At 42.8% G+C, this 18,625-nt stretch overlaps 1 protein-coding gene and 1 long non-coding RNA gene across 7 annotated transcripts in view; both read left to right on the top strand.

The window, feature by feature from the left end:
- Positions 1 to 17,238, top strand: part of LRRC28 (leucine rich repeat containing 28) — a 49,823-nt gene extending 32,585 nt beyond the window's left edge. For all 6 annotated transcript variants that reach the window (XM_082198742.1, XM_082198743.1, XM_082198740.1 and 3 more), the window contains 4 exons: positions 3,434 to 3,536; positions 6,737 to 6,912; positions 8,816 to 8,975; positions 14,298 to 17,238. In XM_082198742.1, the coding sequence (XP_082054868.1) occupies positions 3,434 to 3,536; positions 6,737 to 6,912; positions 8,816 to 8,975; positions 14,298 to 14,370 (512 nt within the window). In that variant the 3' untranslated portion in view covers positions 14,371 to 17,238. The remainder of the gene's footprint in view (positions 1 to 3,433; positions 3,537 to 6,736; positions 6,913 to 8,815; positions 8,976 to 14,297) is intronic.
- On the top strand, positions 8,982 to 9,388 carry LOC309518615. The gene is made up of 2 exons (XR_014213558.1): positions 8,982 to 9,207; positions 9,299 to 9,388. It is a non-coding gene; the product is annotated as an uncharacterized lncRNA (long non-coding RNA).
- Positions 17,239 to 18,625: the final 1,387 nt, after the last annotated feature.

Raw genomic sequence — 18,625 nt, 5'->3', positions numbered from 1 at the left:
CGAGCTGGCAAATATGATTTTGGGCTTTAGTCAGCAAGGCCTTCCAGAAGCTGTAGACTCCTGTGTAATGTGTTAGCTCTGCTGTTTTATTATTTGGTTATATTTGCTCAATATTTTGCTTTTATTGTACTTTAGTATTTTATATTGCAAGCCAATGTATAAGTACAGTAGTAGTTACCTATTGGGGTACGCAGGTGGCGCTGTGGTCTAAACCACTGAGCCTCTTGGGCTTGCTGATCGGAAGGTTGGTGGTTCAAATCCCCGCGACGGGGTGAGCTCCCGTTGCTCGGTCCCAGTTCCTGCCAACCTAGCAATTCGAAAGCACACCAAAAAGTGCAAGTAATTAAATAGGTACCGCACCGGTGGGAAGGTAAACGGCGCTTCCGTGCGCTGCTCTGGTTTCGCCAGAAGCGGCTTAGTCCTGCTGGCCGCATGACCCAGAAAAACTGCGGACAAACGTCAGCTCCCTTGGCCTGTAAAGCGAGAAGAGCGCCACAACCCCAGAGTCATCTGCGACTGAACTTGACTGTCAGGGGTCCTTTACCTTTTTAGTTACCTATTATAACTGAAACTTTACATATATGTGTGCGCACAGACATTTATTGAGGATTTGCGTGCCCATAGTGTTAAACAACTGGGTCTCGTTCTTCTAAATGTGGCAGACAGAGGGGTTTCTTGTCCCCTCTTTTCCCTGCTTCCTTTCACTGTAGGGTTAATGAACATCAGTGCAGGCACATAAGACCTTTTGTTCCATCTTCAGCCATGTGGAATGCATATGCCAGTGCCTTGAGGTTAAAAGGGGGGAGGTGATTTCTTGAATTGGGGTTTGTTCAGGACTCTTACCATTTGGTCAGTTCTAATAGAAAGGCTTTGATCTTGTACTCTGGTAGGAAGAAAGTGGAAATGTTTTAGACAAGCTACAGTGCTTAAAGCCACATGAAAACTTTCTTTGTAGCTTCAGACGGGCAGCTTCCTTAATCTGTGAAGCTCAGAAGGAATGTGTTTTTGGGAAAGAACATTTTGCAATATTTATTATGTTATCTGATACTTAAAACTTAATGGCAACAGAGGGTGGGCAGACCCACTTACAGGAGCAACTACTAAGCATTTAGAAAATCTTTTGTGGTTTGGCCTGATACTGCTTTTAGTCTTTTTGAGAAGTTCAGGATGAAAAGTAGCAAGTACTAATGCAACAAGTGCATTGATTTTTGTGTGTATGTTACGCAAGCTTCGAAGCTGCATGAGGACTGGTTCCTGAAAAGTCTTCAGCATTGCAAGGGGTTAGACTAGATGACCCTTGGGGTCCCTTCCAACTCTAAGATTCTCTGATTCTCAGTGGAAAAGAAATTAGGGTTATTCTACAGGTCTCAGAAATGACTCTCGTTCTTATCAATTCATTTGAAAGATTTCTAGTCCGCCTTTCAGCCAAAGTTTCCAAGGCAGCATCCGAAACAAAACAAAACAATTTAAAATGCAATGATTAATACCAAAATTAAAATCACAGCACGATTGAAAACAGCAGCTGAATCCAGACATACAAGCAACAAGAAACCAAAACCAAAAATGAAAAAAAAAACCATGTACTTGAAACCACAGAATAAAAAGTTTTTACCATGTGTCACAAAGACAAACTTAGGGAGAGCTCTTCAAAACTACCAGTCAAAGGACCCTGTCTCTGGTTATCACCCACTGCAGTCAGGATGCAATAACCTGGAGCAGGGCATCTGAGGTACAGTATAGCTTAATGAATTGGCAGGTACTTTGGGAGCAGGTAGGATTAAGCCAGGCTTCCTCAACCTCGGTCCTCCAGATGTTTTTGGCCTACAACTCCCATGATCCCTAGCTAGCAGGACCAGTGGTTAGGGATGATGGGAATTGTAGTCTCAAAACATCTGGAGGGCCGAGGTTGAGGGCTTTGTGGATGTGGATCAGCACCAGCACCTGTTTTTTAAAATAACAATGAGAATGCTCTAAGCAGACGGTGACATTCAGTAATCTCATCACCATATTTTGAACGAACAACTTTAAATTTCTAGGTAGTTTAAGTGCAACCTTACACACAACAATAAATGCATGGATAATCCTATTTCTGGTCTATTCTCTCTCATTTCTGCATTGATCTGAGATTTCAAAAGGCGTATGAATCATTTGTATTTCTAAATACAGATTGAAATGCAAACTTAAAGTACATATTTTATCCCAAAAAAGTATTTAAATACTACTTTTGTTTAGCATTTTGGTAAACAATAAATTACCAAATTTGTATCACAGAATTTAAAGAAGTATGAAATCCAAAGAATAATCATGCTCCGTTCAGTGTATTAGCAGAATAGGTGCAAATTTCATCAGTTTGTTATAAAATGGGGAGACCCAGGTTTGTTGGGAGGATAAAATGGGAAGGGAACAGAATGCTGCCAGACCTCCTTGGTGAAAAGCCAAAATAAAAATGGTGTAAAAATGCAATAAATGGTTAAAATAAGGCTAGTTTGTTCTGAAAAAAAAAAAGAATGATAATGTGAACAGACCCAGCATAACACACTTTTCAAAACCAGCTTTTGGAGGGGGAAGACGTAACATAAAACTCTTTCCTTGCATAATTTGGCACAAGAGTCTTGCCCTAGGTATACATCTCCTGGCACTGTCCAAGCTTGACTACTGCAATGTGCTGCGGGGCTGGAGGAGGATTTTGTGGTCCACAACTCTCTAAATGGTACACCTCACCTAACTCGTAATGAACATCCATAGTTCCTTATTCCCCAGTGGATTATGGGCCAGGTCAGAATAGGTGAAAGGAAGTTGGTGGACTGAAGAGGAATGGTTCCTTAAAGATTTGGTTTTTACATCAAAACTATGCACCCTAGAAAAGGCTTTTGTGTGTGTGTGTGTCCATGTCCATTACGGGGGGGGGGAGCGGGGGAGCTTGTATTTCCTTGTAAAGAATGTAGCAGCTCAGATTGCAAAAGGATACTGTGTGTGCATGTGTAGTATATATCTGCACACTTGCCCAGAGTACTTTTTTTTCTTTACTAGTAACATCATTGTTTGTCTTGGAGTCAAGTATAATCTTTGAGAGAGAGACTTGGCAACCCCTTTAAAAGGATCACTTAAGAAAATTGGAGCTCCTTTGCATCCCTTTACCTCCACCGATTCATAAGACTCCTATACTATAATGTATTAAGAGTGAGTCTATGCTTCATTTGCTTCCCAGACAAGAAATAGGAACAGGGGATTGACTTGAGGGTGAATTTACACTGGAGGATTCTTTCCTTGCTTTGCAGCAAATTTCATCTATTTTCCTAATAAGATATTTTTTTAGTCAACCGCCATGGATATGAGTGTTCATTGACGCAGAACCCAATAATGTGTCTTTAACTTTTTTGGATATCTCTGCCAGGGTTGTGATTCCTTCATTTTCTTTTCCTTTTAAATCCAGATTTGGGTCGTTCTCGAGAACTTCAGTATGTTTATGTGGATAACAATGTTCACCTGAAGGGACTTCCCTCGTACCTCTATAATAAAGTCATTGGCTGCAGTGGGTAAGTATATGAATTAAGTTGCTGTGTAGCCTCTTATCTTCTGAAGCTTCCCATAACAAGTACAGGCTGTCTCTTTCAAGTTAAACTTTACTCTGGGTGATTTTTATTCATCACATCACGTTACTTTGAAGAGATTACTTTGACTGCCAGTACCCTCCAATTGTGCTAAATCTCCTACATTAATTTGCTGAATATCCAATACTTACAGTGCTAAGCCCCTGACTGGTTGTCTGTTGTGTTTCTTGATGTTTTAGGACATTTGGGGTGATAGCGTTCAACATGAAGCATGGTGCCAACAGAATAAAAGTATTGACTCAAAAATTTTCTAAATATTTCTATGACTCTGCTCTGTCAGTGTATTTTGATGCATAGTGTTCTGTGGGTTTTACAGTACCAAATACCTCAAAAGTATAATGTGGACCAGACTTACTTTCTACCTGTATTTTGCTTTTTAGAAAAACCACAACCCTATTCATGTACTGTGGGGCAGTGTGTTGAATCTTTTTATACTTGTTTTTCATATTAAGGCGGTAATTTTGTGGCAAAACGTATTCCCTTAGCAAACAGGACAGCATGCCTCTGTTTAATTTGGATTCATTTGTGCTTTAAAAAGCATCTCTCTGTGTGCTTTAGGCTCCCTTGGCAAAACTTGAAAAGATGTACATTAAAGAAAATGGTAGTTGCAGGTATAACCCGCTGTAGGTCTCAGTTGCCTTCTGTCAGGTGGTTATGTAAATTGATCTATATGGATACTGTACACTTTTCTTATGCTGGATAAAAAAGCATATATCGGGCAAAAGAGGTAGATGCTGAGAAGTAGCAACCACAGAGGTGAACACGTAGCCTTCTTGGAACAATGTTGTAGTGATACGTGAAAGGGTGAGCTGCGCGTTTTCTTCATTAATGACTGCCAAATATATTTACCGTCTATGTAGTAGAGATAGCAAAATTTGAAACAAGGCATTGCTTCTTTCACTTTTTGTCTCTGAATCGTGAAGATAAATGCATAGCGTTCCTTGCTAATGCCAAGCAGCACCTTTGAAGACAGAATTAACTATGTTGTATTAAGTAATATCGTTGGCATGTAAATCTTGCAGCCAACTTGCTGGAAATTGCTAATGTGCAGCTGGTGTCAACCTAGAGGGTTCATATTTCTTTCATGTTCCATCCTGAGGCCACATTATAATATATCCTTATGATTTATCCTTGGCTGATACAGGGAATGGCTTACAGAAGGTTCCTAGTGAGCTTCATGGCTAAGCAGGGATCTTAACAGTCTAACTTAAAAGCCTTCCTTTCAAGAACATGGAACCAGTGATTGACTTATCCACTCCTCATATTCTCCGCTTCATTCTTTTTGAGTCACTTGGCAGAATGCACCAAACTCCAGAAAATCCACATTTGGGCATGTTGTTCTCTCTTTCCTGTTCACATACTGACCTTCGCTCTTCACTATGATCTCTTTGAACTAATTTCCTTGAGTACATTGCCACTTTTGCTTTAAATCATTTGTGACCCTAGAGTTGCATAGTGTTCATCATAGCCTTCTGGGTAAGCCATCACACTAGTACAGTTTGAAGAAAGCTTTGTGTGCAACTGTGTTGGCATCTGTTGAGGCTAATGAAATATGATGAGCTCAAGTTGGGACTGTCACACTGGAAAGTCTTAGCATGCTTTATTGTAAACACAGAAACGTGTCTTGTCTGTGGAGACGCTGTAGTCCCATTCTTGAAGCATGATGCTTTATAGTCTTCATGCATGTGAGAAACCTGTAAGCTGGGTGTCCTTCTCTATAATACAGTAAGTTCTCCTCCTTTCCTGAGATGTAGGTGCAGACATTTCTTGTCTCATGCTCTCATTTTTTGTGGAGCCCAGGAAACGTTTTCTTAAGGAAAGCTCTGTAGAAAGATGAAAATCTTGCACAACTATGTGGCATTGCAGTAATGCTTTAATAGCTCTAAGGTAGTTAGTTTTATTCAGCCTGACAGGTGGGAAATCAACGATCACTCTAAAGTGATTGATTCTAAACACAGAGACCTCTGATGGTCAGGTAAAACAAACACATGTTTATCTTTGGAATTGTATTGTACTAGGAAAGCTTGAGTTACACTGGTATTCAGAATTTGGCAAGGAAAGACCACTTTGCACATTTATGTCCTAAAGATGTACACAGGCGCTAGCTAAGAATGCCAATGGTAACTACGAAAGCACAGCTTTGAAAACAGTGTATTAATGAGATAAGTTCTTGGGGTGTCGGAAGTACCTGGTTTCTTGTACGAAGGTACACGCAATAAATTTGTGAAATGTCCCTTCAACAAGATCATCATGACAGATGTGCATTGTTTGTGTTCTTGGGATTCGGTTTTTGCTTATACCAACATGAAGCAATGTTCGCCTACCTCACTTCAAGAACTTAATGTGGGATCTTGTTCAGTTATTGATACAGAGGATATGCATCCCATTGGGATCATAGCTTGTTTAAAAACTAATTAAAACAATGCATTTCTGTGCAATTATTATTAAAATAATAATAATGTATGAATAGTACTAATAGTAATTAAAAACACCATCACTTCACATTACAGATACAGTAACTATCAGTGCATGGATCTTAAGTTAAACATATTCATTAATACATGCCTTCCAGATGTCCTAATAGATGTATGAACAGGAACTAGACATCTATATGTAATATGTTCATACATAACCATGGCAGTGAGGTCCCCAAACCATTTCATAATAGATAGTGGATATTTATCCTTCCAGGCTTGAAGTATAAGTCTCTTAGCAACCATAAGGGCTCAGAAAGTCCATTTTTGTCCTTCCACTAATCCCTGTGCTACAGAACATCTGCAAATATCAGGGATTTCACCAGTACAAAATTGATGTGTATAACAACTTCAGACCAAAAAAGAATATTATCACTGAAGAAACTCATACCACACGCTTCAATAAGGCATTCGCAGCAATACACTTGCCAAAATCTATCTCTATTGAACATTTACTTCCTATACATACGTGGAATCCAATATACTCATTTATTTTTGTTGGATCATTCTCCTCTGACTTAATGCACAGACAGGTTGAAACGGGGTGGCGCACTTTCAAGTATCAAGTATCTTTAGAAGGCTTGGGTAGGATTTTTCATGATATTTTACTCCTTTTAAACAGCTTTCCCCTTTCCTCAAATATTTTTCCAGCTGTGGTTCTCCTGTTCAGAAGTCAGAGGTGAAGCTTCTTACCTTTTCATCAGGACAGTTGACAGTTTTCCTCCCAGCAGAGGTGAAGTCTATTGGGTCAGAGTCGGACCGCGTTCTGCCCTTGCAAGAGATGGCCATGCGGATGCTGTATAACACATACTGCAGGTTTTTAAAAGGTAGCTGAACAATGATTGCATTCTTGCAACATTAATGTTTATCAAGCACCTAAATATCTAGACTGTGTAGTGAAACAACTATAAATGGACATCATATTTCTTTGTACCCTCACTGTCTAAGCAGTTGGGGTGCATAAAAAAGTAAGGACAGAAGAGAAGGAAAAATTAAAACCAAAAAATGAGATGTCAGCTCATCTCCATAAAGATGAGTAGTTAAATGTATGTAGATGGAACAGGTGTGAAATGAATTGGGAAAAGCATAAGAGAGTAGTTGTGTTTTGAGAACTTTTTTGAAAGCTTGTAGATGGGAGAGGTGTGAATATTAAGGGAGAAAATTCATTTCCAAGGAACAGAGACGGGAAAAGGACTAAAAGATGGTGTTTCATGAGCATATTGAAACTGCTGGAAGCAAAAGAAGGAGTATAAAGAGTTGGGTAGCTATGAAGTGTCTAGGACACTTGTAAATTAAACAGAGAAGCTTACAGTGAGAAGGAGAAGCTTATGGTAAGCGCAGTACTTGAAGCATGTAGACTTTCAGTGTGCTGTGAAATTTGACTCAGGTTCTCAAAACTCCAAATCAAATGGCTTTCCGGGCTACATTTGCAATAAGAACGAGAGGCCCTAAAAGACAGCCAAGTGTTAGGTAAAAGGCATTTAGGAGTCTTTTCTTGCACAGAGCGTAGAAAAGGCCAGAGTCTTTTCGCAGTCCGCAGCAGAGAAGCAACTGTCTTTTAATGGGAGAGTAGAGAAGCAGAAATAATAATATTCCTGCGGCAAGAGGCAATGCATCATCCAACAATGCAGCTCCTTCTCAGGCAGCCAGCTCCAGAGCTGGCAGGCTCGTTAAGCATGAGGCAGAAAGAAGCGCTTGCAGCCCGTTGGCCATTGCAGTGCAACGTGACAGCTGAGCTGCTTTAGTTCTGCCCCAGTTCAGGCTCTTTGTTGAAAACTGGCCCATGGCTTGTCTGCATTTTGCATCATGCCGCCACATGGGGCTTCAGCTCCTAACAGGAACTTGAATGTCAAGCTATATCTCAAAAGTCCTTGGGAGCTAATGATCTCTTACTTTGGGAAGTAGGGAGGCTGGAAAAACATAATTAGGATGAATGTGAATGAGCAGATGAGCCCAATTGCCAAGAAAGCGGTGCAAAGTTAAAAGCCAGCATTTTGCTACTCCAACCATACCTCTTTGACGCAGTTATTTTTATTTAGGCCAGCAATGGAATGTTGGCCCAGAACTATGCACCATATTGCAGGGAATTTGGCGCTAATCAATGGGAGGAGGTATGGCGACTAGCAATAATGCACTTGAGATCTTTCCCTTTATATAGCTAAAATCACTGTTACTGCTTGATAATAGGTTTTATCACTACATTTCGGTAGCATTTCAAGCTTTTGAGTTGCAAGTCTAGAAGTCTAGTGTTGAAGGGGCAGATTACTAGGCCCTGTAAACCTATTTAGATTAATCATAGAATTGTTGAGTTGGACGGGACTGAGGGGTCATCTAGTCCAACACCCTACAAATGCAGAAATCTCAACGACAGCGTCCATGACAGATGGCCGTTCAACACCCTCAGGGATGATCTTGCTGCATAATATAACAACCATTCCAGTTCTCATTCCAAACATAAGCAAGATAGAAAGCAGGAGACATTTCATGATACTGCATCTGAAAACTAGAAAGGATTTCAGTGAAGAGGAAAACAATCTTTGTTGTTGTTGTTGTTGAGCAGAGCTATTCCCTGTTATTGTGCTTCCGCCCCCCCCCCGCCCCCAGGTTACCATCAGAGCTGTTGTTTTTATATTTCTTTGTTCAAGTGTGTCCAGCTTGTTTGTAATGTTAAAATAGCTATGAATTTGTTTTGTTGAAGTCACTGTCTCTGTGTTTCCTCCCCAGCTCTAGATTTGAAGTTCCTGAATCCAATCTCATTACCCAGGAGTCTCTTGGAATTGCTGTACTACCCTCTGGGACACTGCCACCGTTGCAGCCAGCCCATGTTTACTATTGTCTACCCAAAGCTCTTTCCCCTGAGAGAGACGCCAATGGCTGGATTGCATCAGGGGTAATTACAGGGAAAATTACATTGGGGGTTTAGACCTTATGCAAGGGCTTCAGTTACAGGGAAAGGCATCTACACAGGGCCATGGTTGTGCTACTCTTATGCGTTTTCAGTCTGTTGACTTCATATACCATATTCACTTTATTCTTAAGGCTCCAGTGCCTACCTTGATAGCAAGCAGCAACTGTACAACTGTAGTACCCTATCAGTCTCCTTTATTGGCATAAAAAAGTGTGTTGTATACATGGATCAGAACACAACACAGTCAATGGAACATAGTAGGATAAAACTGTACAGACATCATGAGGTGTGAAGATGGCTCTTAGAACCTATGGTGATGTACTTTCATAGCGTCACTCAGAAATCTTGCCATATAACTGTACAACTGATTATATAATATTTCCTCAAAATGATAAGTTTTCACAGTGGTGAATTGCTTAATTGGCAGGTTTCTTGGAAGGTTCATTTTCCCCCAGTGTTGTGAGCTTGCTTGGTCATTGACTAGGAAGCAGAGTAATTTGGAATTAATTAATGTCCCTTTGAGAGCAATAGGGAGTGTAGGTAGGATATTGATATTTAAAGGGGAGGGAGAGAAAGTTTGAAAATATTCTTGGCACCCAAGTAGCCCACACCTTTAACACACTGCCAGTCTACCTTCATTTTCCACCTTTGAATCCGGGAGAGCTAGAAGCTTGTCTGTCTTTTTCAGAAAATGCTTGTATTTTCAGAACTCAGAAGCCATCCATGTCTAAAAAGTTCTGTTATGCAGCTTTCCCCCATGATAATCATACTTTGATTCCCCATGACTAAAGAAGTAGCCTGTATATATTGGTGACATTCGACTAACAGGTAAATCAACTATATGTTTCTTTCATCACTTCAAAACAGAACTGAATGATGAAGGGCCAATACACCCAATTTGTAACTCGTGACATTGTGATGCTCAGCAGAGCCCGATGGTAATTAGTAAAGCATTGCAGCCGTTGGTGGCTGCCTTTTTGGCAGGAAATAGGATGAACCAGTTGCCCTTTCTGCAAGAGACTTTTCATCCATGCATGAAAAGAAAGCATGTCCACTTATAGTATTCATGAGCCTCTTTGTGTAAAACTCAAAAAGAGAAGAAAATCAAGAAGCCAGGCCTTCTACAACTTGCCTTGTAATCTTGTGGAATCTAGTTTGGCTAAGAGAAAAGGGAAAACCTCTTCTTTTTGGTGTCCTGCTCAACTTAAGATGAAGGACTAGCAATGGAAGATCTGGCCATTGCTATGTGGATGTGCACAATGAAGCCAGGAGGCTTTCCTCTCAATAAACTTCATTTAATTTAATGAGAGCAATGTGAGAGCAAAGAATGGCTCTTGCAGAACTCCCTTTCCCTCCAGTTGGACTTGTGGCAGGAAAACTGCTTTGCTAGCTTGGGCCCTTAATATGCTGCTGGAAGTCTCCTTGCTGAGTAGCCATTACTTGACATTAGTTGTGGCAACTTCAAGGTGGTGCCTCTTCCTGGGCAACTGCCAAGGTCCAAATCTTGACGGTCCTCTCCAGGAAGAAGATGCATCCTGGTTCCTAAACTGCCTCTGCCTAGAGCGCTTTGGACCAGTTGGTGCCCCTAAAGCCTAAAACATCTAGGTTTTGGGATTTCTTTTTCTTTTTCCTTGTCTTTCCCCCCTTCCTTGCAATCTGCCACCTTGAATTAGAGGTGACGGGGGGAAACCAGCGACCACAGGGCTGTGTAGCCCCAGTCATCCCTCTCCCTTCTGCCCCCAGCCTTCTCCATAGTGGCTGGGAACAAGGTGGATGCCAGTTGGCTGTTTCTTGGCACCGTTGGCAATGAAGGAGCACAATGATGTCTAGCCTCGGGCGTGGATAGCAGGCTTGAGACATAGTGGCAGGAGCAAGAGCACAGAGGAGGCAAGCAAAAACCCACAGGCTGTGCACCTAAATGTCACAAATTGTCCCAACTCTCTCACTTATTCAGGCAGAGTAGGAGGAAGACAGGGTTTTTCATCCATGACCCATAGCATGGAACAGGTTACATCCAATAACATGGAGGAGGAAGGCCAGCCAGCGTCCTCCATGCCAGGCCTGAGATTAGTGCCAAACTCCTAAGAGATGCCCAGAGATGAGTAAATTAAATCCTCTCTACTCCCGATTCCCACTTTCTCCCTCCATAACAATGGATCGGGTGCAGGGGCAGATTGCCCAGGGAACAGAAGAAGCCCTGGTAGGGGGAAAGAGACAGCACTCCCTACAACAGAAGGTGGTCTTTCCCCAAAGAAACATAAGAGGAAGAGAAGCAAACACAGCTGCAAGGAAGGCCCAAAACAAGCAGGGAAAGATGACAGATCTTCTGCAGGGACTCTTCCTCTGCCTCCCAGGCTTCTCTGCCATCTTCCTCCCTCTTCTTCCTCCCAGTACCAAGACACCCGAATCAAAAGCTACATCAACAGGCCCATAAAGACACAGGGGACAAAAGGCAATGAAAAGAAGTACAACTGGGAAAAAGTTCCAACAGAAGGGCCAACGAGTCTTCTCTCTGTCTGATTCAGAGACAGGGAAGCCTCCCCAGGAACTTTTAGTCCTCCAGACGTTGCAGAACTACAACTTCCATCAGCCTCAGCCAGACTGGCCAAAGGCCAGAGATGGTTAGAGTTGAAGTTCAACAACATCAGGACAGCCAAAGGTTCCCCATTCTTGCTCTAGATGAAGTTCTCATGGAAACCAAAGACAGAAAAGGGCCCTACCTCTGGCAGAGAAAAGGATTCCACTACTATCCACCACTCAAAAGATCAGCTCTGACAGATGATTTTGATCCAGATGGAGCTGGTCCTTCAAAGTGACAGTAAAGTGCTGTTAGATTTACTTATTTCGTTCCACTTTTCAGGACTAAGATCCTTTCAGGTCGGCTCAAAAGCAAAATCAGTCATATCAAAATATAACAAAACAGTAGATACATTAAAACCACATTTTAAAAAGAGGAAAAGGCATAATTTTATGCTGTAGGCCTGATCAAAAGGGTTAATCTTCACACCCCACCTAAAGTTCAAAGAGGGAGCCAAATTTGCCTAGGGGGAGAAGGTTCCACAGACAGGGTGCCACAGCAGCAAAGGACTTCCATGTGCCACCCCTGGAAGCACCACACTCTGTGGGATTGCAAGGAGGGTTTACCTTGCAGGTCTTACTGAACATTATTATATTGACTAGTTCCTGATTTGAATTGGGCCCTCCAGGAGACTGAAAACAGCAATCCGCTGTAAGGAAATATCAATTCCATACCCGCCCAACCGTAGCTGCCTAAAGCCTTCCTAGAAGAAAAGTCTGCTGATACCAAGTAGATGGTGTAGTTTTCTTCTTTTCTTGTTTACAGCTACTGCGTCTGTAGCCATAATGGGTTTTTCCTCCCCCTTCAGTAAGTAACAGAGCTTTATGAAGTGAGAACAAAATGAGCCTCTTAAATTTGGACAGCAGCCAGATGGCTTTGAACACACTGCTTTGGAAGAGCTCCCCCTCCCCTTCTCAGAAAGTTTCTCTGATTGCAACAACCAACTTTCCACCTTGCTCATGTATATTTAAGGTCTCCTTCATAAAGGGTGTGGCTTCCCCCACACCACATCTGGCAGCTTATCCAACTTCTGGTCAGGTGGCTAAGGTAGATTATGTGCTTTGTATACAGCGCTGGCATATGCCCTATGGCAACGCTCCCTTCCCCTCTGCCACCACAGCCAAAGGGTACTAAATTCCCATTAATCAGATCAATGTGTGTCTGAAATACTTGGCAACGACTTCAGCACTGAAATGAAGGAATGCCAAACATATATTAAACACCAACAAACACTGTATTTGCACCCAGGTACCTGCCATTTTCCTTACTTTGCTGCATGCTAGAGAACCCATCCATGCAAATACAGTGGTACCTCGGATTACATACACTTCAGGTTACAGACTCCGCTAACCCAGAAATATTACCTTGGGTTAAGAACTTTGCTTCAGGATGAGAACAGAAATCGTGCAGCGGCAGCGGGAGGCCCCATTAGCTAAAGTGGTACCTCAGGTTAAGAACAGACCTCCAGAACGAATTAAGTTCTTAACCCGAGGTACCACTGTACAGCAAAGTTCTTGTTGACCCCTGTGGACTTGGTACCTCTGCCGTTCAGCTTTGGGTTGAAGAAATCGACCTGGAGCAGGTGGCCACAGTTGGAGGGTGGGTTTGTTTTAAATGTGTAAAAATTAAACAAGTTGTCACTGGCTAGAAAAAGAGTGGAGTAGTGCATTGAGAAAGGATTGACAAATGTAGAGTTGCCATATTTCAAATACAGGGTTGCCATATTCCCTGCCCCCAGATGTCATTTCTGCTTTTGAAATCCTGGTAATGTCTGGGAAATCTCGGACGTGTGGCAGCCCTGGGTTTTAGGGCAATGAAATGCCCATCCTTGCTTCTGCTTTAAAAGAGCTTAGGGTAAAGAATTACAAAGGTGTCTTAGTACAAGAGTGTGCAGGCACACAGTGGTGCACTTGCTGATGCCTACTCATCATTCAGAAGAAGGGGGAAGTTGTCTGATACTAAAGGAGGCGTAGGTGGCACCACAGCTGGGAAGAGCAACTGTTCACACCAGTTGTGCAAAGATCTGCGCCTGTGTCTAAAGGGTGGCAAGTGTTGCCTTCTTCAGGAGTCCTAGGACCGCATATTATAACCACAGGGCACAGGGTCATGAAGCACGCTAGCTGCACCCCTTTGTTTTTGTTACCAGAATCAGAATAATCAGAATTGTAGAGTTTGAAGGGACCCCAAGGGGTATCTGGTCCAACGCCCTGTAATGCAGGGAACTCTGCTAAAGCGTCCCATGACAAATGGCTATCCAAACTCTGGGTTTTCAGGGGGGAGTTGGGGGACATATTTTTTTAAAGCAATGTGATGTTTTAAAGGGGGAGCATGAGTTTAAAAGAGGGGGCATGAATAAAAAAAAATACGTTGTCCCACCCTTTTAAGAAATCAAGGCATTCTCCATGTCCCCCATGCCCTTCAGAGCTACAAAACCTGCAAAAGTTTTTAGCTGAATTTCTTTGTATGTTGACAGAGGAAAAACCTCTTGCTATTTTTACAAACTCAAATATTTTGTGTACTTAGTTTACCACGGCTTAATCCTCCCTCCTGGTTTGTTTGTTTTTTTCAACTATCCAGAAAAGTTGTGTGTTGTGGACAAGGGCCAATGTTTTAATCTTGAGCTGACAACTGCTCTCTCTTCTCTCTCTCTCTCTCCCTCCCTCCCTCCCTCCCTCCCTCCCTCCCTCCCTCTCTCCCTCTCTCTTTTTTCCATTTTTCTATTCCAGGAGGACAACTGTTAGTTTTGTGGCATACTGCTGCTCCACCCAGTGTCTGCAGACTTTTGACCTATTGAGTTGATAAATACTTAAAGCTGTTCAGGAGCAGCGCCAGTTTAAAGCTGCATTAGGCTGTCTCCTGACGGTGCTGGGATACAGCGTGTGTGTGTGTCTGTCTGTCTGTTTGCATGCGTCTGCGTGCGTGTGTGCCAAAGCAGCCGGAGGAGTGCCCGGCAGGGAACACGGAGAGCCACTTCAATCCTGTACCCCTATCAAATTTGGATGAAAGGCAGAACTCTCTTGGAAGCCCTTTGATGCTCTAGCTTCCATAAAGGTTAACACCTTCCTGTTCCTCCCCAGGCAGAATGTAAAACGCAACAAACATCAAGCAGGCCAACGACCTCCAAGACACACTCGTGTTTTTGCACGTATGATTCTAGTTGCATTCAAAGCAGCTTTCAGCCACTCGGATGATATAAACTGTTTTTTTAACCAACCATTTGCAATACTTTTAAACTTTTCTTTAACTTCCTCCTTACTTGGCTGTGTGCTACTGCCCTCTGAAGAGTAGCCATTTAAGGTAGCAGTTTATTTGTTCTGGCCATGTTGTTTCTCTCCACCACCACCACCCCTCTCTATTTTTCCATTCAGGATCAAATGTGTTCTCCTTTACTCTTAACTGCCTATTTGACAATAAATGGGAATTACAAATCTGTTCATGGAAAATAACTCTTGTCTGCATACCAGTTGCTGGAGTCTGCTTGCAAGTGGGTAAGGAGAATTTGGAACTGACACTTGCATGTGAGATTGGAAGCCTTCAAGGGACCACCACTGGAAGCCATGAGAAATCAAATATCGGACTTGTCAACTTGTAATCCTGAGTTGTTGCAGAGCCAATAAGGGTTAAAGGCAGCAGTAGGTTTGGATGAGTCAAGGGGTTACATACTTAACCCTACTTACTGTGCACTTGAGAGGGAAAAACTTCAAAAGTAATGTGAATAGTGCTTGTTTTAAGGTGTAAAATGGTGTGGTCTTCATAACTGTAGTTTCAATACCCTGGTTGATTTTTCCAGAGTAGCTTCAGTCAAACATTCTGACATCTGGGGAGGCCACAGCAGGGAGAGTGAAACAAACTCACTTTTTCCTAACATAACTTTTAAAGGGCTATGATAGCATTTTAACTTGCTTGTGCTCAAGAAGTGCCTCACAAATAGCATTACTGCTCTGAGGATTGTTTCTTGGAACCTTTGATTGCTCTTACCAGCACAAGCCAGCAGGAAGCCCAGCATGTGGGTGTAACGTACTTATTCTTTTTTTAACAAACAAAAAAGAAGCATCAGCAAAACACAGTCCTGGGTCAGTGGTTTACAAATATTTATTTTCATTAACACATTGGTATTGGTATTCTTTTCCAGACACAAATCGGCTACAGGCATTGACCCAATGAGACTGTTTTGCTTTGTTTGTTTCAAAGTACCTAACTTTCTGAAATACCAAAGCAATCTTTAAAGCAGCATAAGAAAGGAGGTGGCAAACTATTTCACGTGCATTTGGGTGGCAAATGCAATATTGGTCAGAGCAGGAGCAGGTACCTTTGTGTAGTCTGGGAAGCGGAGGGTGTTTTGCAATGTACTGCAGGTGCAAAAAGAGAGAGCAACTTTTCCCTCTTGCTGGCTCTTCATGGGTGCTTTCCTTAAGCAGAGCAACCCCCAGGAAGTTCAACCAAGAAAAGTTCTCTGCAGTTGACAAGTTAGCACATCAGAGAAGGACTTGGATCTTTCCCCCACCCGATGCACACGTGAGAGTTTCTTTTACTGGGGAGTGTTCAAAAATGCTAAGTTTCAAACTGCAGTCTGAAGTGACCACCATCCAGAATACTTTTGTCTCGTTCACTTCCTTGGGAAGCTGTCCACCAAGAATTCTGAAGCGCCCATAAGTATCCCAATAGGCAGTGGATGCTATAGTGGCATGAATCCCTAACTCTCCCTGACCTCCCAGGTTGAGGGGAGGGCTCTGCTCAAATCAAAGGCCAGGCCCTGGGCAGAGTGCCCTCCAGTGGGACCCAGGCTTTCCCTGGTCAACCTCCACAGGTGTGAGCAGAAGGAACAGGTTAGGATGCTGAAAGCAGCAAAGTTCTAGCCACCCAGTACTTCAGCCCAGGACTGGACAAGGCAGCTACAGCCTTTGTCACCACTTCTATCAAATGCCTCTGGGCCCCAACACTCACTTGTAGGGGTTGGGCTACAGAGGCGTTGGGGATGTGGAAAATGATGGAAGTCTGCTGCAGCTGCCTCAGTACTGGGCCATTGTTTTTTTATGAGTTAAAAATAAGAGATGATGGTGCTGGCTATGGTGGGAGCTGTCATTTGCCCATTGATGCCAGGTCTGGGCAGATAAAAGGAGTAATGAATCACTCCTTGTACAAGGGAAGGAGTTCCCTTCATTGCTGCTTTTTTTAAAAAAAAAATCCAACATTTGGAACTCTTTGAAAGAAAGTCACCAATCTGGTAGAGCTCATTGCAGTCTCCCCCAACCTGGCATCCTCCAGATGTTTGGGTGGGAGCTGTATCCAAAACATCTGGAGGGCATCAGGTTGGGGAAAGCTGGTTTAACGGGAGGAGAACAACAGTTAATTCTCAAATTGCAAGCCTCCCCCAAAACCCAAAGCTACTCCTTGCTCCTTGGGCTTTGCCCAGGGCTTGCTTTCCTTGGGTAGGCAGGTTCAAAGGCAGGACTTCAGCCATTCCTGCCTGTTGGGATATGTAATGGGATGGAGATCCTCTCATTTCTAAATGCACAGCTGTAACTTGCAGCCTGTCTCTGACTACATGGGCAGAAATCTGACTGCTTTGCTGGTTTTAAAGATGAAGCAACCCTCAAATGTGAAGCTTGCCTTTAACTGCAATTATTTCTGTATGCATCCACCCCAAAATAAAACTAAGGCATCTTGTCTGTTTTTCTCTGTGCTTTTTAAACTGTTTGGTAGGCCAGTGTGTGTGTGTGTGTGTGTGTGTGTGTGTTCAAAGAAGCCAAATGGTGGATAACAAAGCTAATAATGAGCCAGTCTTCCGGCAGCACTGAAAGCAATTCAACCCATTTGTATTGGTCAGATTCCAATTCAGCATAAAGCAGGGATGGGGAGCTTGTGGCCTGGCAACCTCCCCACCTGGCCCATTTGGCTCAAGCCGCGCCCACCTGTTAGTCACCTGATGTATGGGTAGGTGTGGGGACAGGTAAAGCCTTGTCTTCAAACAGTGCCAAACTCAACCTGCAGCTGCAAAGGAACGTTAGATTTGCAGATGTGGTTTCAATTCAGCAGTGTTGGTATTTTGCACTATATGACATCAGGATATTTGACGGGGATGGCCCCAGCCGCTGTCAAAAGTGGCCTGTGGAGGGTTGGCTGGATCTGCCCCCTTCCCACATCCAGTTTTCACCCCTGACCTAAAGAAAGTGAGGAAACTACCACACCTTTTCATCAAGAGATGTAAAAGCAAATCCCACTATGTGAACACTTGGCATACAGCTCTTTGGTTATCCTCACGTGAAAGATTTCTACCCTAATGTCACTACACAGACCTCCAATTCAGATATCCAAACAATATACAAATCAGTGAGCAGTTATTCAGCTCCTGGAAAGATTCTCCAATCAAACACAACTACTGAAAGTCAGGGACAGGAACGCATTGGGATTTTCTCCATAGACAATCATGGAAACCGTCAGCTCGCAACGTGAGTGCTTGCCTTACAGACCATTTCTCAGGAACCAATTATGTTCATACAGTGGAACCTATGGGTATTGAGCGCAAGTAACATGCTGTTCTATTAGACTGTTCCATTAGAAATGCATTCCATGCTGGTTGGAGCTCATGGGAGTTGTACTCTGTAGGGGCACAAAGTTGCAGGAAGGTTGTCTTCCCACACACCACTTGTAATACCCTTCTAGCCGCTTGTGGCCCTGTTCCAGGTAAGTGTATGGTCTCTTGCTTTAGCCTCAGTTCTCACATGTACGGTACTGGATTCTTCATTGCTCACAGCTGTGGCCTAATCAAGTGTGAGGCTTTGGATGCTGCTGCCATCAGCGATGATACTGTTTCCCATTGATAATAATCATGTATTCTATAGGGTGGAACAAGTTGCACAGTTAAGGCCCTTTGGGGAGTGAATCTCAAGAATGCGGCAAATGGTAAATTAATGCAAAAGGAAATGGCCATTTTGCTAAGCTCCAGCCCATGTAAAGATCTTTCTATTAGGTTCCAATAAACTAGAAATCTTGAATTTATCCTCTGGATCAACGCAGATCAAAATCCCAGACCTAAAAATGCAATATAGATTAG

The sequence above is a fragment of the Podarcis vaucheri genome (genome assembly GCF_965113315.1).
Source record: "Podarcis vaucheri genome assembly, chromosome: 14".
Taxonomy (NCBI): Eukaryota; Metazoa; Chordata; class Lepidosauria; order Squamata; family Lacertidae; genus Podarcis; species Podarcis vaucheri.
Note: the sequence above shows the minus strand (reverse complement) of the source record. Positions and strands in the feature narration are given on the sequence as shown.